Genomic DNA, 27,184 nt, shown 5'->3' with positions numbered 1-27,184 from the left:
GGTGGCAAGCTAAGTAAAGATTAATGAACTAGTTGAAAACATAATTCAAAAATTGAAGTGAAACAAATTAATCTATAAACGAATGCAGCAAGTAACTTAAAAGTATGAAAAGATAATCATCGGTGAGCTAAATATTAATTTAAAACAGATATTTGTGAATTTTAAAAGGTTAAGTTCATATTTATTAACATTTATTTAGTACCAGTATTTATGTATATTTACAAGTAATCATTTATCTTTTATTATTTACCACTCTCTTCTCTGCCAATTGACGGAACTGAATGACAGATCTCGTGTTCGTTTTACAGCTCCAATTGCACTACAAATTCATTTCTCTGAATATTAAGACTAAACAATTGTTTGTTACCGGAAGTTAGTTAGACTTAGTTGCACTTGTATGTGAGGACCACACGTGACTTGGCAAAACTTTAACGAATCTTTTGCACGAACAGCTGACAACTGACAAGCTGTCTACTTGAAAGTTTCAAGAAGCTTATATTCTTTGCCAATTCATTCTGTTTTAAAGAGGAAAAAGTAAAAAAAAAAATAGAGAGAAACGGAAAAGTGAGAATAAAACCGCTTTTTTAAAGTACACACTTGAAAATTTAAGACAAATCCACATAATTTAAAGTATCATTTATTTTTGCTTTTAAATTGGCTGAATATTAAGAGATAAAAATCAGATGGTGCATCAGAGTTCGATATTTTATGAATGTCTAATACATTTACTATCATTCTGTTTAAAATTGGTCTAAATAATAGTAGAATGAAACTAAATGAATTTAGGGCTGACTACAGAAAAATCTGTCAAAGATAAACACAAATTGGAGATTATTTTAACTTAAGCGCCACGTATAATCCACAGACAATCAAAAGAGGCTTTATATTAGTTTTCTGACACATACAAAAACACACACTCAGAAATAGATAGCGATATACTAAATTGGTTTCATTGGTAAAACTCAACGGGAAGTCTTTGTTGTGGTTCCCTTTGGACAAGGAAGTCATCGCACATCAACTCAATCAAATTAGCGTTAATCTCGAGATTTGTTTGCATCGAATTAATTATCTTTGCACTTGCTGCTTGTGGGTCTCTGTTTTCCCCAAATGTTGCTGGCTACTTTGCTGGCTTTCAAACTTTGGCATTGGCTTTTGCCAAACTATTTGCAATACGGTAGTCAAGTTGATGAGAAAATATTAAAGCTAAGTAAAATTTCTATATTTCTTAAATGGTAATATAGTATTTCATTTATTTTTGCATTTAAAGTGCATTTCAATTTTTTAAAGATTGATATAGTATATAAAATAGAATAAAATAAATTAAAATAAAATAAAATAAAATTTTAAATTATTTTTTCATCCATTTGTAAATTTCTGTATTAAGCGATTTCAATAAATATTTATTGCAATGGTGACGCATTAAAACCAACAGCAGTTAGTAAATTGTAGAACTAAGTTTATATACCTATTTGGGCATTTGAGCGACTGACTGCACAAGAAGAATTTTATCAAATTTGACACATTTGACAACAATTTGAACATTGTCTACACTTTTATGCTCCATTTAACACACAGAAACTCAATCAATTATGTTAAGAAACAGAAAGAAAGGAAAAGTTTTTTAATGCAGCACTTTAAAAAAGGTCAAAAATCGGTGAAAAACTTTTCGTACAGACTGTCGGCATTCTTATTGAAATATTCTATGTGACAATCTACTTTTGTCTTCTTTTAAGTATTTCATTGTCAAAAAATGTTCTTTCAAGTTATTGTCAATTTAACTTTTCTTAATTAATTAAGTTCTCAAATACACTCTGATCCAATTGACAGATGATGCATTTAGATTGAAAGTCTTGATTAAATTGTTAAATGTTTTAAAAAAGTTCTCTTAAATTTAAAATTGTATCGAGTTTTCTGGACTATGGCTTGAAGTCATTAAGCACACACATAAATATCCCATGGTCAAACAATCTGATATAACCTATCATTTTCTCAACAAAACTTTCTCAACAAGAACAACACATAAGAAAACTTTAAAGTTGTGGTCAAACTTTCAAATTAAATTTATTTTTAGAATATGTTGAACTTTGCTTAGTAATTCTGTTGATTGAATCTTTGTATGTCAGTGTTCGGGCATTATGATTTTCTACTCGTGTGTTTAAGCATTTGTGCTACACAGAGTTAAGCTGACATGTCTCCATTGTGTACATTAAATAACGCTGCCTGTCATGAAAACCAAACGTAGTTGGAAGTTTCACTAAAGTTAAATGTTTCCTTTCAGGCAACAAATTGCTTTAAATTTCAAGAGAAAGTTTATAAGTGCCCTCATAAAAGTTGCAGGAACTATCCGAAAGTTAAAAGCACCGCCAGATTCAACTATTTATTTGATACACGGCCAGCTGTATGCATATAATTTATACGCCATGTGGCATATGGTCATTCAAAAGGTTACTAGCAAAAACGATGATATTTAATTGCACTTTATGTTACTTTCATTTATTGATGACTTTGTTTCTGTATAAATAAAAGAGACGGAAGATGTAAATTAGGTCTTTCGAGAAATCGCATTTTTTTAATCCAAAAGAGAAGAAAAAAAAGGGATTGATAGTGTTAGTATAAATGAGATGATAGTTAAGCACCTTCTTATATTAACTTTTGAAAAGGCTACAATATAATATTATATTGTATTATATGAAATTAAATAATACTTATATTCAAGTGAGACAAATCATACTTGATACCTCAATATTAAACTCAATAGCAAAGAATTCTTTGCTGCATTTAGGCAAATGATACCATTATGTCTACAACCGGTACAGCAGCATGTTATTTAACATTTTCAATTAGCACTTTAACTGTCTTCACGCCATTTTAATAGCCAATAATGATCTGACATATTACAGGCGTAAACATGAAGCAAATGAAATGCAGACATATAAATGGCACGCACTAAGAGAAGACGTCTTATTTTGAGTGCGTGACTTTGAATGAAAGCAGGTAATTCATTCCTTGAAGTTTGTGCAAATACTCGTAATGTCACATACAACAAACACGAATAATCAAATAGTCGTATAAACAGAAGTGCTATTTGGCATAACTTGACTTAAGTGTCGCGTAATTTATTTGTCGCCTCTGACAAATGAGCTGATAAATTGGCTTAGCTTTGAGTCGAGTGCCTCTCATTGTCAAAAAGCCTACTAAAGGATATTGTCTTCCTGTTGATAGCGTAAATTAATTGGAATTTAACAAGACACAGAATTTCTACATATTTAATTAAAGGCTTTTCTCGACATAATTATATATAATTTCATATTGAAAACGAAATTGAGCGATTGATTAAGACACGAACTAAGTTTGTTAATGTCAGTTATATTTTATCTGTTGTAATTATTTAAAAAGTACACCTACCTGCATATGTTCTTGGCATAAGACAAGTTTGTTTTATTCTATATATTTCAACATTTACAGGGGTAAATATAAAAGTGCGACTGGGATTGTGTAAATACCAAAATAAATAAACTTTTCGCTACTATGTAGAGCAGCTTGCCTTGTTTATGACTATTTTATGTGGAATGCAGAATGCAAGATTTCTTGCAGTTTATTCTCGACAAGATTTACACGCAAATTATTATTTGATGGGCCAACATTGTGGTTGTATTTTAAATTAAGGTGTGCTCAGAGTTCCCTTGTTCGGGCCACAATTTTGTTGCTTATTTTTGGCAATTACACAGCTTTCTGCAGTCTTTTATTTTTTTCTTATTTTATCACAATTTATAAGATTTTTACGCAGCAATCAAATCTTACGAATTTTCCTCTGCAACAGTGTAAGGTGTGTGTTATCTGAAGTGAGAAAACATCAAAAATATCTCTTAGTACGAGTAACACTCTATTTTTAGCTGAATGGCACATAAATGCTAAGAAACCATTTCTCATTTTCCAACCGGAAATGGAAAACCAGTGAATTTTTTCTCAAGGAAAAGCGGAAATTCAAAGTCAAGAAAACACTGCAAGCTAGCTAATCAAGACCAGATACTTGAGAAGAAAGCAGAAATACGAAAAGAAATACTTTCAAACATATTTGAACCGCTTTATAAATGCATAACAGCAGTTTATACAAAAAATCATAAAATTAAAAAAAAAGGGTGCACTAAGGGAATTCTCAAATTTTGTTTGAATATCATAGTTTCTACAATTGTTCTTGAATTATAATTATATTATTTTTAGTGTTTCGAACTTCCAAGCAAATTGTGCATTTCCGTGAAACGGAAACGATGAAATTGCATTTGAAATGATATTCAACAACAAGAAGAAGCATGTTTCTTTGAGATAGTGCAACAAGAAAAACCATGTTAATATGGTAACAGCTGCAACAGAATCCCGTTTGTTATGTCCATCAATACCATTACAGGGAATACTTTAAGTTTGAAGTACATGCCCATCCAAGAAGCAACGCATAACCGGAAGTATTGAATTATTAATGATAATGGTTGAAGCGAAACATTTACTGATTGTGTTCGAGTTTCAGTTTGCTTCGAAATGTTTGCTACAAAATTCAAAGTAACCATTCACAAATTGTGCTTGCAAAAGTTTTCTTCTCTGCCAAACAATTTCAAATGCACTAGAAAATGCAAAGCAATGTCAAAATTTTCAGAGCTGCTGAATCATAAAGAGTGAACGGAAAACTTCAATTCAAGTATCATAAAATATAAACCACAATGCAGAACCGAAAATTGAGTACCTTACAAAACTCATGTTGGGTGTTATTGAACTAGTTATAAATAAGTATGAAAAATATTTTCTAGCAGAGATTTTAGCTTAATGAAACAGACTTAAGGATAGCTATAGTAACATCGAAATGTATAAAATCCTATATCCATTGACTGTTGAAACTCGTTGCAAATAATGTAGCATACTTGTATGGGCAAAATGCATTAGTTAATTGAGTCGAAATACATTTTTCTGACTTTGTCGTTAGATATTCAAAATCCATCTACAGCTGCTGTTGCCGATGCTAACATTTGCATAATTTTACAACTGGTCGGTAAATTTGACATCAAGAAACTACCACAGCATTCTCAACAGCTGCGTCCCAAAAGTTTTGCTATTTCTTCACTGAGAACTCTGCTGATATATCAGCAATGTAGTTTCCTTGTAAAGTATAAAAGTTTTCCAAAAAATAGCAAACAAAATTTGATGCATGAAAGTTTACATAATTAGGCTGAACAAAAGTTTGGCAACAAAGAAAAGGAACGTCAAACGGACAACTTTGAAATGTAGGTTAAATAATAATTTTAAGTTGTATTTTGCGTAAACATTCAATTTTCTAATATTTTGTTTTTTCCAACTAAATGAAGGGAAACAAAAGAATTCAATTAAATTGTCGACTTTTGTTACTTTGTAGTTGAATCAAATTAGTAAAGAAGAGATATTAATTGAAATACACGTAAAAACAAGGTCAATGCCGAGCTCAAATCAATTTGGAAAATGTAATTTAATAAATAAGAAACAAAATATACTGGGACTCGCACTGCACATCGCAACCGTGGCATTACAATTTTATCAATTAAGTTTTAAACTCTCTTTTTTATTCTCTCTCTCCTCTTTTATATGTATGTAAATTTATTGGGTTTCAGCTGCTGCTTTACAAATTGTCATCAAGAATTCCCTCTTTAATTGAAAATTGCATTAATTGCTCAAGCAAATCTTATAAAAGGCGACTAACGAAGGTCTTTGCAGTTTGATATATTTAGTTAGATCGATATTTTACTCAATTTTTGAATTGTTATTTTCTAATTTATAATTTTAGTATTGTAGAACTTTTATAAAGGCTGATAATACTGACAGTAATTAATTATAAACATCTATTATAATACCCTCTGATATAAATTGGTGCTTTCCATGTCATTTGCCGAAGTTATATGTATTATTAAATTAAATTCGCAGTAATAAATCATATATTTTTTTTATTAAATTGTTAAGCTTTTTATAGCCATAATTACACTTATTTATCTGTTAGGTTCAAATACCAAAATGCTTTAACTCAATAGCCAATAAATACCAAGTGTAGGCTTGCCAAATTAACCTAAAGGTATGCAATGAATTTCAGCTAATTTCGCATTTTCAGGCCAATCCACATGATATAAATATATCTTCGGGTATTGTAAATCAAATATATGAATTATGATTTATTATAAAAATACATTAGAGCACAACAGTTGAGATGTTAATATCTGAGTTCCTTGCAGCAAAGTGGCGGATTTATGATGCTGAGTTGGAATACAGTACTCAATAGATTAAGGGTAATAATTAATATAACTACTATCATTTTCAACAAATTGCAAACCAGAAATCTGTCCGTACAAAGCCATTTTCACACATATGCATGTGTTACCAAGTGCAAATTAAGTTTAAATAAATTATATAAAGTATATTTAATTTACCCGGCTTGTCAAGAAATCTAGGTTGCCCTCACTTGCTTAACCGAATTTGAAATGTTTTACCGGACAATAGGGAAATGTGCACTTAAATTTCTTGCCCACAATGCTTGAGCTTGAACCGGGTCGTGATTTTTGGGGCCTAATGTGGCATATAACGAAAATCAAGAGGCATTAAGTTTGACTTTGATATTGCCACAAGCGACCAAGGGATCAATTTGTGTGGAGGGCTAACTAATTCGATGACACTCGGTGAGTGTTTGTGTGAGTGTACGTTGGTTATAATCTCAAAGCCCAAACACAGAATGGCCCAAACAACCTCACACATGTTTGCATTTAATCCACTTTTATTGCAGCCGTAGGGCTCCTGTGACCCTCAGTTATTATGCTGATTGTGTTGACACACGACGTTCGTTGTTTGCTGTCATATTGTGTGTTGCTGTCGACCTGGTTACTAAATATTTAAAAGACCCTCAGGTTGTTTTCAGCTTGGATGAAACCACCTGAAAGGTTAAGCCAAATACATAAAAATTCAATTTGATTTTGGAACATAAATCAAGTTGGACTTAGTTCGACCAGCACGTGCATCAAATAACGATTTACATATGTATATGCCCCATTCAAATCGCAATTCAAATTCAAATCAAACTCAATATAAGGTGTCAAATTATGATGCAGGCCAGGCCACAAATCGACGCAACTTTGTTGAACTTTCAACACTCTCAATGTCTGTCAAGCCTGGCATATACTTTAATTTATTCCATGTGTGGAATGGAATGCCTCGAAGTTATGACTGACATTTCAACTGTCGGAGTCAAGTAGAAAATTAAGTAATTTTGTAACCTTTTGGGAGGCGTTGCTAAAAAGAAAAATGAACCTTTTACTTATTGTTGTCGAAAAGTTAAGCAAAAGCAAATTTCATTGGCTTTTCCTGTCTTTTGTTGTTAGTCATTGTAGCCGCAATATTTTCGGCAGCTCCACATTGAAATTTCTTTTTCACACTACTATTGTCAGAAAATATTTCAATTGTAACCATAAAGAACTTTCGACCTTTGGCATGACCAAAAGGTTCTGTTTTTGTTAATTTCAAAGCATGACATGAAGTTCATGTCATGAACATAGAAGAACTGAAGGAATGTCAATTGACCATACTTAGCATTAAATTGTTCTAAAGGGGAAATCTTAACACTTAGCATGAAATCATCCAACTTAATAGATTCTTTGTTCAAACTGATTCAAATTTGAAAGACGATTATAGCATATACAAAATATTCACAAAATTTATATGGAATATACTCCTAGGTATTACAGATACATCAACTCAAAATGTTTCAATATTTTAACTCAAATTTATTTTTTAAATGCATAAGTTTATGCTTATGCTCAAATTTAAAGTAAGCGATAAGTAAATGTGACTCTGCAACAGTCAGTGCAAAAGTCCCTTTAAAGTGTTATCCATACAGTCTAGCACTGCTTACCCCATCCCCCATCGAATCACCCTGTGGTGAAAGTCCCCTCTTGTAAATCAGCGTCTGCATTTCAGTTTTGCATTTAAAATGTCGCTTCAGCAAACACAAAGACGATAGATCAATATGTCACACAACTTGCAAATGCCATGTAACATATGTACTTATTTTCAGCAAATATTCCGCTCTTTTTCAGTTTTCCGGAGTACTTGCAACATGCTTTTTGCTTCACGGTGCATGCCACTCGTTGATGCTTTTGTATGCGGCAAGTGACTGTAAATACTCGTACATTTCGATAAATGCATATGTTGTAAAAATTGATTGCTTAAGCAAAGAAGTAATTAAAAGTACATAGAAAGATTTAGCTATGTTAGCTATGTTCGACTTTTATTTACCAGAAGATAAATTTATTTTGAATTTCTGTTGCGTATTAAGCTCGATGAACAAATAAATATGAAATTTGCATTTTGATTTATGTCTAGTTTTAACTGCTATTAAATTGCCAGACGATTGGCTTTTTATGACTTCACACAAATTGTTTTTAATTTTAGTTCAATTTTATTACCAGAATTAAGTATAAAGAACTCTTTTCTCTGACAGGCATAACTTAATTGGAATGTGTATTACATAATAAAATAAATCAATTTTATAGCTAATAAAAGTGCAGTTTATATTATCTACTAGCTCTTAAACCTTTTAAAGTGGTTTAAATGGAAATGGATTGGAAGATACCCTGTAGTTTAGCCTCTGCTTTTATGTATGTATATATACGAGACTTAAATTCCTACGCATTTTTGTTGTTCGATACTCTAATAAAATTTATCTAAACTTCCAGAAAATGTTTACAGCAAAGTCACTTCAAAGATATACCACTTACATACTGCAGTTTGGATTATTTAGCATAACATATTTTCTTATAGGGTAATGTTCTAAAGAATTTGAAATTTAATATTCTAACTAAGGCAAATATTTGCTCAGACCGCATATAACAAAAGCAATGGCTAAAATCGATTATGAATTAATAAGTTGCCTGGAGTGTTAAAATAGCTGACAGCTTCGCATTGTTGCTCAATTATTAATCAAATTTTTAATTATATTTAATATTTAAAACCGATTCATCCAGTTTGACAACTTTAAAATAACATCTCACACCCAATAAACATAAATTACAAAAGGTTTTCCTACATTTACAATCTTTAGCCCAATATATTTGTTTATCTTTTATAGTAATGTCTGCTTATAACCCAAAGACAAATTATGTTTGCACTTACGAGCCTTAAAGACTTGACATTAATTAGATTAAGCAAAGTTGTAATTTGACTTTTCAGACCTTTTCTTTGGGCTCTTAGCACGTGTTAGCCACAGACTTTATGGTTGGCCACATTAACGCTTTGCCGGGCTGCTTAAATTTGCATAATTAAAGGGTTGCATAACAAATAAAAAACATTTCCCAAATGTTGCCCTAAAGGATATCAAATTTGTATTTTTGTTTTGAAACAGGGACTCGGAATAGTTGAAGCTGAGACGATATGTTTACACAAATTATAGATAAATCAGACACTTTATGTCAGGAGCTAATCAGAATTATTGGAGGGATCTCCAGGTTATCTGCTGTTATCCTTTACTTCAGGCTTATACATAAATCTATCATTCACGAAGTGACATAACTGGAGTTGAAGAAGTTGTTTTCAAAACCGGCGTCACTTATTGTTGAAAAGCACATCTTTAAGCATATAAATTGATAAAAGAACAAAAACCAAATTTTAACGATTTATAAAATCTAATAATTTTGTTAAACTATTGGTCTATAGTTCATGACAAACATTGTTGTCTGGTTTAGCTTTCTGTTTCGTTTTTCTGTCCACAACATAAGGTAAGTTATTTCAGCCACAGGAATAGAGAAAAGACAATAAAAATATGAAACAAGCTGACCGTAGTTAGTGGTACATAACATAAATTGTTTGTATCAACACTCAAGAAGCCAACCACACAGCTGTGGACAGCATGTGGGCTAGAAACAAGTCGAGTGGCATTTTGTGAACGCAAAGTTTTTTTTCAGGCCAATTGGCAGCCACAAGCGGTTTGTTTGTATTGTGTAAAACAGTAGTGAAAATATAAATGTTACCTTAATTTCCACAAATATTTAATGATTTTTCTAGAATTTTGCAATAAATATTTATTAATGTTTAATATCAGAAATGCAGAATACTTATGCAAGCTCTATACTTTTATATGAATTACATGACAGAGTTTTTGCATTGCCGTCGCATAAAATATAGTTTATATTCCACACGCACACACAGAGGTGCATACACAACAGGGCGTATGCGTAATATCCTCTTATGCTTTCTTGTACGAGTGGGCTTGACAGTTATTAGCATACTGTCGACATGCTGTGCTACTTAATGATGTTGAAATGTAAAAATGCCATGAATGAAGCCAAAATCCCGAATCCCTGGCAGATTCAACCATTGATTATGCGTATGTCGCGCATCTCAGGACTCAATGTTGAGAAGGAGGGTTGAATTTTTGTATTGTGGCGGTACGATTTGATTTTATCTGATTGATGCACAGAAGTGTGCATGTGCCAGTTATATTTAGTAATTTATTCATATCAAAAACGTGTGCAGAAACAAAACCGCAAAAACAATCTCGCAACTTCCATTTTTTCTACATATTCACCATTTGAACGTGTCTGTAGATAGTTTTTGTTCTTGCTTCGCTTTCATTTAAGTTTAGCGAATCAACTTGACGATGGCAGGAGCATAAAAATACCCAATCACGTTCCGTCATCTGCAAAGTCAAAATATTTGCTGGTTTTCGAGTATTTGTTGGTAAAGACAAAGGGGAAAATCATCAAAGAGTAATCAAAATTTTAACTTATCTCTTTGCTGTTTAATAAGGCGCCCAAACTACTCAATACTAATTTAAATTAATAATAAATATAAAACACAAAAATCGCAATTCTATTAATATTGCTTTTTTATTGCAGTAACGTCCTGCTGTATTTTTCATGAAAGAATAATGAGACTGTCTGAGTTCTAGTTAACATTTGGCCAAGACTTTTGCAAGCAGCAGAGTGGCGCAGTGGAAGCGTGCTGGGCCCATAACCCAGAGGTCCGAGGATCGAAACCTTGCTCTGCTATATAACAGTTGGTAATATAAAATGATTGCGATTACTTTTTTTAATTTTATATTTTTTCGCGATTTGGGTTCTAAAAATTTTGCGTTTTTTAATAAATTTACATATTTATAGTTTAAAATAAACAGAAAAGATCAAAAATTCTCATGTTTTTACAAACAACAATAATATTAATAAATAAAATCAAGAAAAATAGTTTATATTTTAGTTATTTATTAAAAATTAAATTTAGAACCACTTATTATATTATTTTTGAAGCAAAATGAGATTCTGACTCCTTGTAAAGGGCTTAGGTATTTACTTGTTCACATAATTTGCCTTAAGATTATACCAAAAATTAATCATTGATAGCTTTTCACGCAGGGTTATTATTTTTTAATCAAATCAAATTTATTGACAACAAATCTCTTAAATTTTAGCTCGTGGATTAAAATGTCCAATCGGTAGTCTTACAGCACTTTGGAGTCCCATTTTTGTTGGCCAAAATATTTTATTCATGCTCTTTCCATTATTTATTTTTTTACAATAACAAATCACTAAAAGCTGCAAATAAAATGAATCATTTCCCAGAGCGCGGCCCTGGGGTAGCCATTGGAATTTGCAGTCACATTTTTGTGGCTTTTAGTCAAAAAATCATTTTACACTTTTGCTGGAAATATCAACTTGATATATGAGTTTACGTGAATTTCACGGATAAATGCTGGAGTGAAATTTCAAATGAAAAAAAGGGTGTCGTATTTTTTCGGAGATTTTTCAATTTGGCTTGTGAAAGTTAAATAATATCCACACATAAATCAGGAAACTAGAAAACTCGCGTTTGTCAAAAAATCAATGAAAACGCGGATTTTGAACAGTTTTGTAGATAAGCATAACTTAGCATTATTTAATATACATAACTATTTTCAACCCTAACGACCTGAAATGAGTTGAACTAACAGAAACATATACCCACAGATGACGTACACTAAAAGTTTGAGGCAGAGTATCTTAAAAATCATTTAGAGAGCAAATCTTATAAATAATCTATAAAACTAGGGACGTGCATATTTCCGATTGACCCTGTTGGGCAATGTTATCAATGCATTTGCGAATTTCGAGTATATCATCTGGGTAGACACGGCAGCAACCGCCGATGATGCATGCCCCAAGTGCAATCCAATCGTGGACAAAGTTCACCACATTTAGACCATTGCCCGTCCACTCGCCACGATCGCGATCATAGACTTCTCCACGATTGCTATAGACAACAAGGGGTATTTTCTCGTCCGAGGGCATGATGGTAAGCAGAGATTGGAAGAGGGGTGTCACAAGGCTGGGATTCACACAGTTGACGCCAATGCCCAGCAGACGTGACTGTGCCTTGTGGTCCGATACCAAGCGCCAAACTGCCAAAGCCGCCTGGGCAAAGGGTTCACCATGTGCCAGACTAGTCTCATCCTGTAAGAAATTAAGAGCAATTAGAGGTATTCCTAAAATAATTCCACATCAAATAATAGACTTACCTTGCATTGAAAGGACACCCAGAATTTGGTAGTTGAATATTTGGTGAGTATGAGTTCGGTCACCGCCAAGGCCTCCAGTTGACAGGGCAGCGTCTCCACGGCCAGACCATCGACTCCCGCCCGCAGGCAGCTCTCGATACGTGTGACATGCCACTCCTGCAGCTGCGTATAGTTCACCAGGTTGGTATAGCTGCCATTGTACTCGGAGCCATCGTGTAAGTGTGCTGCATACGGTCCAATTGAGGCCAATATACAGGGCATGGTGGGTGCAATGTTACCATTGATGGCCGCCATTTCACCCAGATACTGCGACTTTGCCTGGCGCGCCAAATGAACGCTTTTCTCAATCAAGGCCACGCTCTCCTCCCGCGTCTTGTCCAAATGCTTCATGAAACCCTCGACGCTGGATTGGTAGGTGTTAGTCAATATAATGTCAGCACCTTTGCGCAAAAAGTCCAAATGTGTTTGCACCACGGCCTCCGAATGCGTGGCATCGAAACGGGAGCCCCACAGTGGATCACCATCGACCTGGTCGGTGACATTGCGGGCCAGTTGGCTTGAGAAGCCACCGCATTTGACCAGAACACGCCGCTTCTCCCTTACCTGATTCCAGTTGCCGGTAAACGATGGAATCATTATTATTATTCTGCTTTGCTTATACTTCTCTTGGGCACGTGACAAAAATTGAACTGCGTATGAAATTTAATATCTCGATTTGAATATTATTACTGAACGCTTTGTTCTTCTTCTCCTTTTTTTGGATACTTTTAAACACATGTATTTAGTTATTTACGTACTTGAGATTGTGATATTTGCTGCTTTCCTTTTGTTGTTTTGTTCGACGCTCGATTTTTCATTTATCGTTGCTGGCAACTTTTCTAAAAGCGACTCTCACACATGCATACATATATTGATATAAATATGCATATACATATGTATTGTGCTTATCTGTCGTGCTCTTACATTCACTTTCGTTCATTCTCACAAACACACATACTCATTAACATACACGCTGTCGCACAGCTGATTTGTGCTTACAGTTGCGCCTTATTCTTTTACATGCGATAAATGGCTACAGTTGCGGTCAAAATATTGATGCACACCGCCAATGACTACAGTGCGTGTTCAATAAGCTGTGCATATTGTATGACTGCACAGCTGATTAGTGTTTACATCTGCTACCTTTAACAATGGTTGCCAAAATAAGTTGTACAGCAGACAATTCTATTTGTGGTGAAACAAGTTTATTCGCTGAGAATAAAATATAATAGATATATTGATATATAAGGTATATATAAATACATATTTATAATTTATATAGTCGATAATAATACATATTCATAAACACATTGAGTACGAATTATATTTAAACAATTGTGGCCATATATTTATTGCCTTTTTTGTTAGTAAATAATAGTTTGTTTGTATTTTTGTTTGTTGCTGTTTAATTGATCATTTTTGTATATTAAAAGGATTATAATCACATTTATGTATATATATATATATATATGTATAAGTAATGTAAGTATAAATAAATTTGCATATAAATTGAAAATGCCATAAACAATAATAAATCAAACTTTGGTCAACTTAAGCATTGTATAAATTCTAATCCATTTTTGTTTTACGCGGTAATTCACATGCAGCATTCCGTTCAATGTGCCACACGTGTTTCTTTTGCACTAAATAACAGTAATATTATATAGATATATATCAATTGTTTATTAGTTATTTATAATCATTCGTTTCTTATACAATCAACGCTCAAAGATCAGCTGCAGTTATCTCATCTTCAATTTTTTGAACTCTGGTTGAAAAAGATACCCAGAGAAATACTTGGCTCAAAAAATACAATATTATCTGCCATTATTGCTAATTGCTAGATGTGCTAATGTGGTGTTTATAGCGTATATACAGTGTGTCAAGTAATTGTTTTGACAATATAAAAAATTACATATTTGTCTTTTATTTCTAAAAATGTATCTCAATAATTAAAGAACAAAAAATATATCTTTTTGTTTGCAAAATAAAATATGTGCATTTGTTATGTTGTCATAACAATTGGACTAACTGTATGTAACTGCTGTGTACTTAGCTCTATTTTTTATCTGCTTGCGTGCATGGAAGTTCATTGTGTGTGTGTGTCTTTGTGTTTGTGTTTGTTTCTGTGGCGGCGGCTAACTGTAATGAGGGCAAAATGCAATGATAAAGTACAAAACGGAAATGGAAAAGAATTCGAAATACAAGAAAAAAAAGACTAATTATAAATACTGAGAGAAAATCAAATGCCACGATACTCGTATTCCAATGCCAATGTCCGAAAAATCAAAAATAAACATGCTCAGTCTCAGTCTATTCTTTGACGTTGATAACAACTGATAACAACTACGGCTACCTGCCCTTCCCCCCGTTCGCTCTCTAAGAGAATAGATTATTGCGCCGCTTTAGCGATCCAAATTTCTTCTCAGCCTCCAGCAGCATCTTCTCCTTGCGCACCACCTCGAATGGAATCGTCTTGGACATGCGATCGATTTCCTGATCGGATGGAAAATCCTCAAAGCTCATATTACTGAATCCCGTTTTGGCCGAGTTCTGTATGGTGTTTGATTGAAAATTACGACTGGCGCTGCCGCTGCCGCCGCTAACACGATTCTCATAGTTCTCATCGTGGGCGACGTCATCGTCATCATCATGGGATTGATACTGTAGGCGTTGATGCTTCTGTTTGCTGCCCGAGCTAAGGGACGATGTGGAGCCCAAGGCGGCAGCGCTGACCTTTTTATACGCATGACCCTTGACCTTTTGTGTTAATTTCGACGGCAATGCCCTTACAACCAAATGGGACTTTTCCTTCTTTGGCTTGACGGCGACGGTGACAGTGTCGCTGTCTGCAACCAAATCGGCACCACGCAACACCACGGGCTCCTCCTCATCATCGGGCGTGAAGTCCGAGCAGCGATCTTGAGAGATTTGCACAAAACCATTATCGGCTATCGCCAGCATCGGTTTGAAATGTGCAGCTGGTGGCTGGGATGCCGCAATTGCCACAGTCGATGCAGTTGCTGCAGGTGGTGCTAGTTGTGGTAATGGTAACGGTAATGGTAATGGTAATGGTAATGGTAGAGGTATAGGAAGAGATATTGCTATTGATGGTGCTAGTGGTGCTGCGGCTGCTGGTGGGGCTTGTGCCGTTATGCTGGAGCTGGAGCTGCAGCTCGTGGAGGGCACATTCACATAGACACTGCTGCTGCTGCTGCTGCTGACGCCTCTAATGGGATTCGGATTCGGTTTTAAATTCGGATTTTGATTGATCAACGGCTCGGGCGTTTTATTAATGATAATCGAATGATTAATTGTCACAACTGAGGCAGCATTCACTTTCAAATTATTATTATTACTCTTGTTATTATAGTTATTGATGCTGCTGCTGTTATTGTTTTTGTTGTTGTACTGGAGCTGTAGCTGGTGTTGGCTTGGGTTCTTGACCTGGGTCAGGGTCTGGGTCTGCATCTGGATCTGGGCTTGGGCCTGATCTGGCGTTACGACAACACATTTGCGAATTACCTGTGGAAATGGCTCCGAGCCAAAGAGATCCCTCTGATCGTTGACCTCATCCATTGACAGCTCCCGCTCTTGTCTCGCTGGCGTCTCAATAAACGGATTAAATATGGGCTCATTGAACTCATCCAATTGTTCTTGTTGCTGTGCTGGGAAAATGGCAAAATTGGCCGCCTGACTGACCGGCGTGACCGGCGCTCCCTTGACAGGAGTTGAGGTCCACATTTCGGGCTCACTTGGCTTTGATTTCGCCTGTGTCAGCTTTGGTTTAGTCGAGCGTTTAATTGGTTTGCCAACGGGCAGCTTAAATGGCGCCATGGCAAACACATCCAGCTCCTGCTCCTGTTCCTGTTCCTGCTCCTGATCCACAGTTGGAGCGGATTCGGTGCTGCTTTTGCTCTCACCGGAACCATAATCCAGTTCATCATCAAGCAGCAGCGGACGATCGCCGAATTTGTGCAACAAATCGCTGGACGTTGGACTGAGTTCATCGTTGGCGGTGTTGCCGCCAGTGCCACCTGTACAGGCCTCACCACAGGCACTGGCAGCGACCGCAGCGGTGCGATCCTTCTTACGCATACGCACCTTGACAACGACTCGACTGCGGACATCATCCTCATGCGTGGTGACGCTCTCACATTCGGCATGATACGCCGAGCTGCTGCACGTCTTCACGCTCTCGCTGATCCCGTCCATGTCCATGGGCAACGGACGACGCAGTTTGGACTGCGTGACGCGTGGATTCTCATCGAAGATATCATCATCCTCGGCACGCAAATCGCTCGCAGATCCAATCGAATCCGCATCATCATCGGACTCGGCATTGGCCGCCGCCGCCGCCTGAGCCTCAGCAGCCTGGGCAGCTTGTGCCGCCACCGCGGCAGCCATTATGTTAAGCTGCTGTGCCGCCTGCTGGGCGGATGGCGAGGGTCGCTTTGTGGTCGCCGTTTGACGCAGTTTCTTCACAATCGGCAGATGTGTGGTCTTGTCCACTTTGTGGTAGGCCACCTGCTGTATTTTGTGTATGGTCTCGGGTATGTTGTTCGTTACAATCTGCTTGAAGATGGCCGCCTTTTTGGCGCCACTGCCACCGCCACCACCGCCATCGTCACTGTCCTGCTGAAAGAACTCCGAGTCCGAGTCATCGGATGTTGGCTGATCATTGCTACGCAATTTCTCATACTTGTTGCGATCCTCCAGCGGCAACTTGACATAACTGGAGGCAACATCACCCTGGAGTCCACAGCCGGCCACATCCGAATCAGTTCTCAGTTTGCCAATCAGCGAGGTTTTATCCTCCTCCAGCGTCGGTGACAACAGCCACTTGGATGAACAGGACGAGACAGCATTGGATGCTCCAGTTACGCTGGGCGTAACTCCAGAGGAGCCAGTGGAGCAGCTGACGATGAATTTCGCTGTGGATGAGATCAAGTACTTTTATGCAGTAAGGTAATGAGATTACGAATTATTACGGGTGGAGGGTGGAGGAGGTGTGTGAATGTTAGCGGAAGCTTCTCTCTAACTTAATGATACACACTTTGACTGAGACAAGTTGGTCAAGATTAGGTTTATATGATACGGTATGTAATACAATATATTGTGTGAGTGTGTGAGTGTATTTAGGTGTTCATGTCTGAGTGTAACATTGGGTATTAGGCATGTAGCGACAAATCTGCAGACTGCGAGAGACTGAAAACATCATCCCGATATCCTTTAGTGTGAGCGAACCGATGATTTGTGGGCATATTATAACTAGGCTATGCACAGACAAGTGTTTAAGGTATGATCTCTTCTTTAAATTAATATTTTTAGCTTTAATCAAACGATTACTTATAAATTGTACTCAAACTAAACTCAAAGTTAATTTCTTTGAAACAAAAATATAAGTGTGCAACAATTATACATACATTACTTAAAATTAGTAATTCAATTACATGTGCATATATGAAAATTAGAATTTAATAATTGAATTTTCTATTTCGGTGTACAAATAATTACTAACATATAAGTTAATTTAATAAAACTAAACATTTGTGTCTGTGCATAGCCTTTGTGTTAGTAGTAATTAAATTGTTTCCCATTTGATTTGAAATTTGTGTATTTTTAATGTTAGTCAATTAAATTTAGAGTTTACAATTTGCTTGTGATTGGTTTTTATTGCAATTGAAATCAGTTTTAAACGCTGCTGCCTTAACTATCATACATTTCTTGGATTTAACTTATTATAAAACTCTTCGCATTGCTGGCTCTGTAACTTGTTAATAAAATATATTATATATTTATGTGTATATATTATATATAACTGTCATCTGTTAGTTACATTTGCATTAGCTCATTAAGTGTTTGTATCTCTTATTACCTGACTTTTAATTGTTCGCTTTTATGCGCTTGTTTCTATCATGTTCATTTCATTTGTTTGTTGCTTACTAAAACTATAATTTTGCTCTTTGGAATAATTCGTGCAATTGTTTATAATTTGATTATTTTATGTACAGTTATTAACATGGTTTTGTTTTAATAGCTAGTTGAACATTTTAATTGTTGCTTGTGGTTTTTATTAAGGAACTGGCATCAAATCGAAAAGTTGTATCTCTATATTCTTCGAATTGGCAACAAAATAAATCGCATTTAATTTACTTTTTCTCATTATTATGTATATTGTCTGGCAACGATTGGACTTTGTTTAATTTCTTTGGATATTAACAATATTTGTGATTTGTTTCATTTGTGTAATTGCTGCCACATCCGCAGCGAACGCAGCTTGACGTAAACTTGTTAAATTTATGGGAAAATATATTTTAAAAAAAAGTTGAAAAAATTACTAAGAAATGTAAGGATTTTAAATTAATACATTAACTTTCTAATTCTGTTATATCAATCAATTTGTTTGAGCAATAGCAGTAGAGCCTAGTCAACTTATTATCTTTAGTAGTTTTGAATAAAACTTTTGAATTTCACGTTTCGAATATTAAAATTAAATGAATTAATTAAATAATTTGATATGCAGCAAATTATTGCTAAGAAAAACATATTCACTAAATACTTTCTATCGCATTTATGATATTTTAATTTATATAATTGTCATTTATTTTGGTTTTTAGCTTATTTTAAATTACAAACACACAGAAATGGAGCACATAATAATATACAATAATTAGACGAAATTATAAGCTATATGTCAAAGGCATTGTACAGATATTTTTAGATAAATCTACAGATGTGGCTTGGACATATACAAGCATTTTGTAAAGTTAACAAATACAAAACAATTGAAAGTATATTTAAAATATTGATATATAATTCATGTTGGTAACATTCAACCACAACCACTAATTACTGTTACTAAGTTTGTTAATTAATTGTTTATCTAGCATTAGACCAGCACCAGAATTGATATTGTTAGAAGCGCTTAGATTGAAGTTGAAGATTATAATTAATTAGTGTCAGGTTTTGTGCTGCTGACAGACAAACAGTTTGCCATTTTGTTTGCTTGTTATTAAAAATTTGTATTAGTTTATGTGTAATACCAGATGTTGTTTGCCGAGAAGATCTTGTGGTTAGTATTAAGTGCACTCTTATATTCACAGGAAAAAAAACATTCTAAAGTAAGCTTTGTATGGATTGCAACCCGCTGAATGGGGATCATTGTTTAATCTACCATAAATGGCACTCTAAAGCTTTCACCCACTCTCATTCTCTCTCTCTCTCTCTCTCATACTCTCTCTCTCTCATACTCTCTCTCACTTTTCTCTTAATTAGTGTCTGTTTGTGAAGTAGGTATACAACAGCTACTGATTACTCTACTTATGAAGCAATTGGATGAGCATCTCTCTCTCCCTTCTCTCTCTGTATGTCTACAGTTCGCCGTTGCAGTTGTTGTTTGTAGCGTTCTCCCACTGATGTTGTTGATGTTGTTGTTGTTGTAGTTGTTGATGTTATACTTGTTGTTCTAGTTGATGTTGTTGTTGCTGAAGTGCTTGTTGTAGCTGTTGCTTGTTTACTCTACTGTGGGTGGGGTATTATAGACTACGTCTACGTTCAAATCATTTTCACTTTCTAGATCGAGAGATTGAGAGCAACAAAAGCAACAAATCGAGAAACTAAACGTATTTCTGGCTTTGCAACATTTAAAATTACAAATTTCATGCTTTACCTCCTGTTTTGCGCAGTGAGCTCGCCTTCTCACGCAGTCCGGGCGGCAAGCTAAATGGCGCCGACCCAAATGGATCCTCAGCGATCGCCGGTTGTGGATGCGGCGATACGGAAATTGGCGCTGCCACTGCAGTTGGCGCTGCAGCTGCCAATGATACCGCTCCCGTTGCCACAGCAGTGGCAGTCACCGCTGCGTTCTGTTCCGTTGGCGTCAACGTTGACGTAGTAGAAGCTGACTTGGCCGTTATACCTGCAAAAGTAATAGCCATGTCAGCTTATATCCTTGATTCGAACTAACAACCTTGCAGATGGGTATTTTAACTTCGTTTTAAAGTGTTTAACGCACTAAAGAACCCATGAAAAATATATGTATTTAGTCAGGACAAAGATCTGAATTGATTTGTATTTTCCAGAGTTAAACAAGAAATCAAGCAATGATGAAAAAATATACATTATGCAAGAAAATTGGTTAAGACTTGACAAAGTTATGACCGTTTAAGTTTTAAAAACAAGTGTCAATGGGAAAGTATAGAAAAAACGGACAGTCATGGAGAACAATTTAATTAAATGCATAATTAAATTAGTGTCCAAATAGTGATAAAAATTGGATACGATTTGACAAAGTTATGACACTTTGAAGTTTTCGAAAAAGAGTCATAGGGAAAGTATGGAAAAAGTGATCAGTGTTGAAATAAAATTGAATTTAAAAATTTTGATGCTGAGTAAAATTAGGGTTAAGCTATCGATTTTTCATAAAAATCGTCAAAATAATTTAGTTAAAGTAGTTAAAATTCGCTTCCGGAACAAATCAATTTTTTGACGTATTTCTACTTCACTAATCTGATCACTATATTATAAAGCTTTAGTATAATAAAGACTTTGTAGTTTCTTGGTATAATTCAGCCAAACTGACAGATTGGGTGTTTCGTATTGCCTTATAAATCCTCCCGAAATTTTCTTTAAAATGTTAGCATATGTCTGCCATCATTTAAATCTTCGGCATGCCAAAGATAACTTTTCGTTCTTGTTAATATAAAGTGTACTCACTGCCCTGGCTGCCACGTTGACGGATCTTATCGAACTCGGCCTCGAAAATGTGATCCTCAGTCATTTGACTGAAGGGCTGCTCCTCCTCAAATGGATTCCATGCCTCCACACGCTTATCCATTGTTTGACGTGCCAACTCGTTGCTGGACAACGATGTGGCTGCTGTGCCGCTGCTGGCATAGATACCAGGATTAGATGCAGCACTGGCCAGTGTCACATTCTGTGGTCCATCTCCAGACATGGCAATGTTGTTGTTGTACGGCGCAAGAAACTGACTGGTCTCATTGGCAAAAGTTCTGTGGCGGCGCAACAAAATAATGCATTATGAGAGAGTTGGAAATGAATACGATGTTGTTTGTGAATAGAGAGAGGGAGATTGCAAATCAATTAAATCATGCAACACACAAGTTCTTATTGACTTTGCGGTTGTGCGTCATCATCATTTGTAACTCTTATGGATGAATGAATGGAAAACAAGCAGAAAGAGGGCATAGAGAGGAAGGTGAAAACAAGAGAAAAGCAGACACATAGATACACATACAGATACAGATACAGATACAGACATCGAGATGTTAGCAAACACATACATATGCAAAGCTAAAGCTTACTTGTTAAAGGCCGAAGTGTCGCTCACATTGCGACGATGACCACCGCCAGATTGGGCACTTGGTTTGGGCGGTGTCAGCATGTGTTTAGTGGGCGTGCCATCGCTGCTCGACCCAGTCAGCTCATTGACCGTCAATTCCGGTTGCTCGCCGACAGCATCGTTTAGTGCAGCCGGCACAGCTGCTGTCGAAGTCGCACTTGTTGTTGCGGCAGCCTCGTTGAACGGATCCGGATAGACGCTCGATTCAAACAAACTGTTTACCGCTGTTGTGGCTGTTGTTGAGGCAGTTGCAGCTGTTGTTACCACAGGGACAGCTGCAGCCGCTGCCGGTGCCGTAGCAACAGCCGGCATAGCCGGGAAATTAGCTTGAAATTGTTCCACAACAGGTTGAGGTTGTGGTGATGTGATATTCTGACGCGGCAAGGGACTGGGCGGCAATCCTAATCCGAGTGCTTTCTGGCCATGCACCGATGTAGAACCTTTGGGACGCGAGCGCGGTGCTACACTGGTGCCTGCCTCCACAAGGGACACGTTCTGTTGCGGCTTTGCAGCCTTGGCGGCAGCATTGATCCGCTTCGCTTCCGAATCAAATGGCGGCACCAAAAGCTGCTCAAAGTTCGGCAAGGGAGTTTTCTGCAATGTCCAGAGATTCAATTAGAATAATATTCGAAGCTATCAAATTAATCGACAACTCACGTGCAGATTTTGTACAGGATTCTCTTTACCCGCCAGTCGGAATGCAACTTCGCACACCTGCCAAATATTGGGTCGCCTCTCCATGTCCGTGTCCAGCATGTACTTGATCAACTGATGCATGCCACGTGAATACTTCGAGTTATCCGGTACAGAAAACTGTCCATTCTGTATGGCCAACGTGCTCTCTCCAAAGGGTAGCGCAAAGAAACAGAGTTTGTAGAGCATACAGCCTAACGCCCAGATATCCGCCTTGGTTGTAATGCTTTTACCACTATAAAGATCGATCATTTCGGGTGCACGATACGATAGTGTTGTATACTTTTGTATCTCCTCCTCGACGACAGTAACGCCATGCTGTTGAGGATTCAATGTCTTGGCTGTTGCCGAACCAAAGTCACAGAGCACAAAGTTACCGCCGTCAGTTTGAAGTATGTTCTCGACCTTTAAATCCCGATGAATGATGGGCGTTTGGCAGTAATGCAAACGCGACACCGCCTCAGCAATATCACAGAAAATGGTTAGCACTTCCGGTTCGGTAAAACCAACGTGTAATCTGTGGTATATATTTTAAATTCAACTATTAATCATATATAAAAAGTTTCTCACCTATTGATTAAATCTAGCAACATTTACTTAAGGGAAAAAAAATAGAAGAAGTTGTCAGGAATCGCAAATCAGATATAAATAAATGAAGTTAAACAACATTATCATTATCTGAATAGGCGAGAAATATTATATAATACAAACATTACATTTCAAATTTTATTTAGAAATCATATTAAAACTTCAACTTTTATTTTTTAAATTATAAATACCTTTTTTTTTAATTTTTAACAAGATAAAAATTGGCATTTAATACGTTTTAAGTATTTATTTTATTTAATTAATCGTATAAAAGATCTCGTTTTAGATATTAGTTATTACAAAATAAGTTATATTTTCCAATTAAATATCATTTCTACTGATTGAAATGTGGACTTGGTTGAAGGATTTACATTAACTCACCTAGCATTCATCATGGCCAGCATGTGATGCTTGCAGAATGGCATCAGCAGCAGCACCTCGCACACTCCGTTCCCGGTGGGCGTAATGCTGGAATCCACGTAGCCAATAATATTCTTATGACCACTCAAATTGCTCTGCAAGGAAATAAAGAAATGTTTTAATAAATTAAAGGGATGATTAACTTGAAGTGTCTCACTACTTACGGCAATTTGTATTTCACGCTTAGCCACATTCAAGTCGTGCTCATTATTTACGTACATGCGCTTAAGTGCGTACTTTGTTGATGATGCACTGCCGCCTCCGTTGCCACGTGCCAAAAAAACCATGGCAAAGCCGCCTGCAATGGAAACAATACACAAGTTAGTCAATATTGTAAAAATTTACATATAATACATCAATTCAATACAGTCTAGAGATAGTCTAGACAGCTGTCAGCTGGAATAACATTTAACTGGAGGCCAACAAGCAGTTATTACACCTTCGCTTTATTTACCTGTAGTCTAATGAGTATGATAACTGAATTATCAGGTTTGTTTCTAATGAGCATGCTTACATGCAAAAAAAGAATATGTAATATATTCATGGAAATTAGCATACGAATCCCATTTTATGGAGTATGTTAAGACTGTGTTTGAAAAAAAAAAAAAAAGGGTAATTCAAAAGAAAGCGTGTTCTCAAAATACGCAATACACCTTGTAGAGTCCTCTAAAATAACATCAAAGAAGGGTAGCACTTTTAGCTTCATACTATAGGCATATTATCATGGGGATATAGCTCAGTGGTAGAGCATTCGACTGCAGATCGAGAGGTCCCCGGTTCAAACCCGGGTGTCCCCTAAATTAATCTTTTTGATAATTTAGATGGAAGGATAATTTTATTTGAAAGGAAAAATGGGCTAATTAATGATATTTATTCTTCTTTTCAATCTATTATTCTTATAATAGAAAAACTTACAAAAATGCAACTATATTAAAAAAAACAAAATGGCAAAGAAAAAAAAAATCTGTTCTAATATACTCGATGTTTAACATGGCATGTTAGTAACAGTTCAATGTTATACCATTTACATAAATTAAACATTTTCCGTTTTAAAAAACCAATAAACCATTTCGAGATCTTATCAAATGATATATTGCGCGTTTATTTCGTGAGTTTAAAATATAAGTTTCTAAGAACTACAACACGTAGGTAATATCAGCGCTTACGCCCCCCATGTCATAATACCCTGCACTCTCCCTTTTACACCAGCATTATGAACCACTCCAATGAACGATAAAAAGCTACGTAGTACACATACAAATGAACATAATAGGTACATGTGTACAATTTTATACAACTACTGAAGGTCACGTACAACAACAACAACGATGACAATGACAACAACAAATCATTTAGGGGCAGAAACCAATGAGATAACAACAGTGATGTATGTATGTAACAGTAGCAGTGTGCTCGATATCCATTTGACTTTTTAGTTGCCGTTTGTGAAATTATAACGTCAAATGTTAATGAATGCTGAAGGTTGCAGCAACAGAAGCGCAACGTAAATACATATAACAATGCACAAATTGTAATCGCAATTGTAGCACAGCGAGAAAGCCTGAGATATGAATTTGAAAGCGTAAAACGAGATGAAGGTGGCGACGCCGACGGCGACGGTGACAGGTGCCACTTAAGCAGCTGAGCGGCGAAAAAAGGGGGATAGTCAAGTGCGGCGAACTCCTTATGTCTTGCCTCTCACTCCAACACTTGAGTCATTCCGAAAGTGTGTTTCATTTGTTGATGCAAAACGATTTGCCAACACTGGCAACTCATAGTGCAATAAATTGAACAAAAACGACAGCTGACAGGCAGCAGCGTCGATAGTCTGCGGCTAATAGCAACAACATTGCCTGCCAAGTTGCAAAAATAGCCGAAAAAAACAAATATCAATAAAAGAAGGCAAGTAAAAATAGGTGAAAATGCGACTCCACAACGCTCACATAGAAAGCCAAGAAAATAATAAATTGAAAAATAAAATAGTCTGGCAAGCATATTTACCAAGCACTCGCCGCAGGATATTATTCACTTCAATTCAAGGACATTTCACAATATATATCTGAGCCTTGCCTTGACTTGACTGTGTCAATGCTGAACTTTGGCATTTGTGCAAAAGGTAACGAGAAAAAAGAGCGTTGGGTATAAAAACAAAGTATTTCTCTTTATTGGCTTAATTCACATGCATAATTGATTCAATTTCAATTGATTTGTGAAATAGAAAACTAAGGCTCGCATGTTCTTTGTTCCACTCAAGTGTGGCATGCGACAAGTGGCGCCAATAGCTTTATCATGATGTGTGTGCATCTGCTTACGCCCCCGCCCACCATTTTCACCAATATTATTTTTATCTTATCTGACGAACTTTAAATCAGGTGGCAACAATAAGTAGATTAACACACACACACACGCGCTCACAATATATGTGATAAGCTCTCAACTCCCACTCACCTTCGGCCAAGACATCCTCGACGGTGACCGTGACGCGTCCCACTGTGAAAACCTTGCCAACAAAACTGTTGGTCTCCTTCGATGAGGAGCTGTTGTGCGAGTTTTCCAATTTCTCATTCCTGTCGAATTTCGACAGGATTTTCTTCATTTTTCGATTTTTACTTGTTGTTGTTTACTACAGCTGCAGCAGCGACTGCGACTGCGACTGCGGCGTCGACGTCAACGGCAACGACGACGGCAGAGATGTGTGTAAAATTGCGACCGAGCTGCGTAGGTGTTTGGCAATGGTGGGCGTGACAAGCTAGCCGCAAATTGAATCAATTAATCCGAATTTTCAAGTTTAATTAAATATCTTTGTTGCGCACTTTTGTTTTTTACGCTGCGCTTTTTCGCATTTGCATGTCAGCGATATACAGACACATACACACACACTGCGGAAAAAGAAAGTTGTTCGATTTTCCTGCTTTGCACGTATATTGTTTACAGCAATACATATATTAATGATAATTAGATTTTTGGTATTATTGTTATTTACTGAATTTGCACATTATTTTCACATCTGCACGGAATAACTATTTACAATCTCTGCAGCAAGAAAATGAACGATTTTAGTGCAATTAAGGTTGGATTTCACTAACTTGCTAACCAAGGGTTGCCACCCGATTGAAGCGAGTGCTGTGCAGCAAAATGGTAGTGGAATGAATCGAATGTATTGACGATATTCAAGTTGCAGGGACCCCATATGTATGAAAACTTGAGAATTGATTATCATGCATGCATACAAAATCAGTAATAATTAACATAAGTCTATCGCAAGATTTAGCTGCATTTGAAAGCTGTGATAACTGAATTGCAAGTGTCATTCTATCGCTTCACTTGCTGATTGGCGCTGCCACATAGTTTTAACAAATGATCAAATTCTAAAACCGGCGCTCAATTTAAATTTTTAAGTTTATTTTTAGAAACAATTTGGGAAAGAAATAACAATTTTGTAAAACTTTTTAATTCGAAATTAGATATGATATACATTTATTTTAATGTACGAATGCTGGGAGTTCGTTGTGTTTCAGGTGAAAAAGTTGTGCAACGTA

The 27,184-nt window shown here is 36.1% G+C and overlaps 2 protein-coding genes and 2 non-coding genes across 8 annotated transcripts; 2 read left to right on the top strand and 2 right to left on the bottom strand.

Annotated features, from left to right (window-relative positions):
• The first annotated feature begins 10,970 nt into the window (after positions 1–10,970).
• Trnam-cau lies at positions 10,971–11,042 on the top strand. Its single transcript has one exon. It is a non-coding gene; the product is annotated as a tRNA-Met (tRNA).
• Positions 11,043–11,883: 841 nt separating this feature from the next.
• LOC117794434 (selenocysteine methyltransferase) lies at positions 11,884–13,642 on the bottom strand. 2 transcript variants are annotated; one of them, XM_034635020.1, is made up of 3 exons: positions 13,339–13,642; positions 12,542–13,230; positions 11,884–12,476 (listed from the first exon to the last, which is right to left on the bottom strand). In XM_034635020.1, the coding sequence occupies exons 2-3, from the start codon at positions 13,175–13,177 to the stop codon at positions 12,063–12,065; spliced, it is 1,050 nt and encodes a 349-aa protein (XP_034490911.1). In that variant the 5' UTR covers positions 13,178–13,230; positions 13,339–13,642; the 3' UTR covers positions 11,884–12,062. The 2 variants fall into 2 exon arrangements, with proteins under 2 accessions (XP_034490911.1, XP_034490910.1); XM_034635019.1 differs by having other exon boundaries at positions 12,542–13,642.
• A 574-nt stretch (positions 13,643–14,216) lies between these two features.
• LOC117794433 (AP2-associated protein kinase 1) lies at positions 14,217–26,752 on the bottom strand. Of its 4 annotated transcripts, none has more exons than XM_034635017.1 (9): positions 26,094–26,752; positions 23,810–23,943; positions 23,607–23,740; positions 22,602–23,154; positions 21,907–22,538; positions 21,299–21,594; positions 20,253–20,501; positions 16,106–17,514; positions 14,217–14,722 (listed from the first exon to the last, which is right to left on the bottom strand). In XM_034635017.1, exons 1-9 carry the CDS (start codon positions 26,239–26,241, stop codon positions 14,639–14,641), a joined length of 3,639 nt encoding a protein of 1,212 aa, XP_034490908.1. In that variant the 5' UTR covers positions 26,242–26,752; the 3' UTR covers positions 14,217–14,638. The 4 variants fall into 4 exon arrangements, with proteins under 4 accessions (XP_034490908.1, XP_034490907.1, XP_034490906.1 ...); XM_034635016.1 differs by having other exon boundaries at positions 14,245–15,803; positions 15,963–17,514; XM_034635015.1 differs by having other exon boundaries at positions 14,245–17,514.
• On the top strand, positions 24,371–24,442 carry Trnac-gca. Its single transcript has one exon. It is a non-coding gene; the product is annotated as a tRNA-Cys (tRNA).
• Positions 26,753–27,184: the final 432 nt, after the last annotated feature.

The sequence above is a fragment of the Drosophila innubila genome, assembly GCF_004354385.1.
Source record: "Drosophila innubila isolate TH190305 chromosome 2L unlocalized genomic scaffold, UK_Dinn_1.0 4_B_2L, whole genome shotgun sequence".
Classification (NCBI taxonomy): domain Eukaryota; kingdom Metazoa; phylum Arthropoda; class Insecta; order Diptera; family Drosophilidae; genus Drosophila; species Drosophila innubila.
This window is presented reverse-complemented; position numbering and strand designations above follow the sequence as displayed.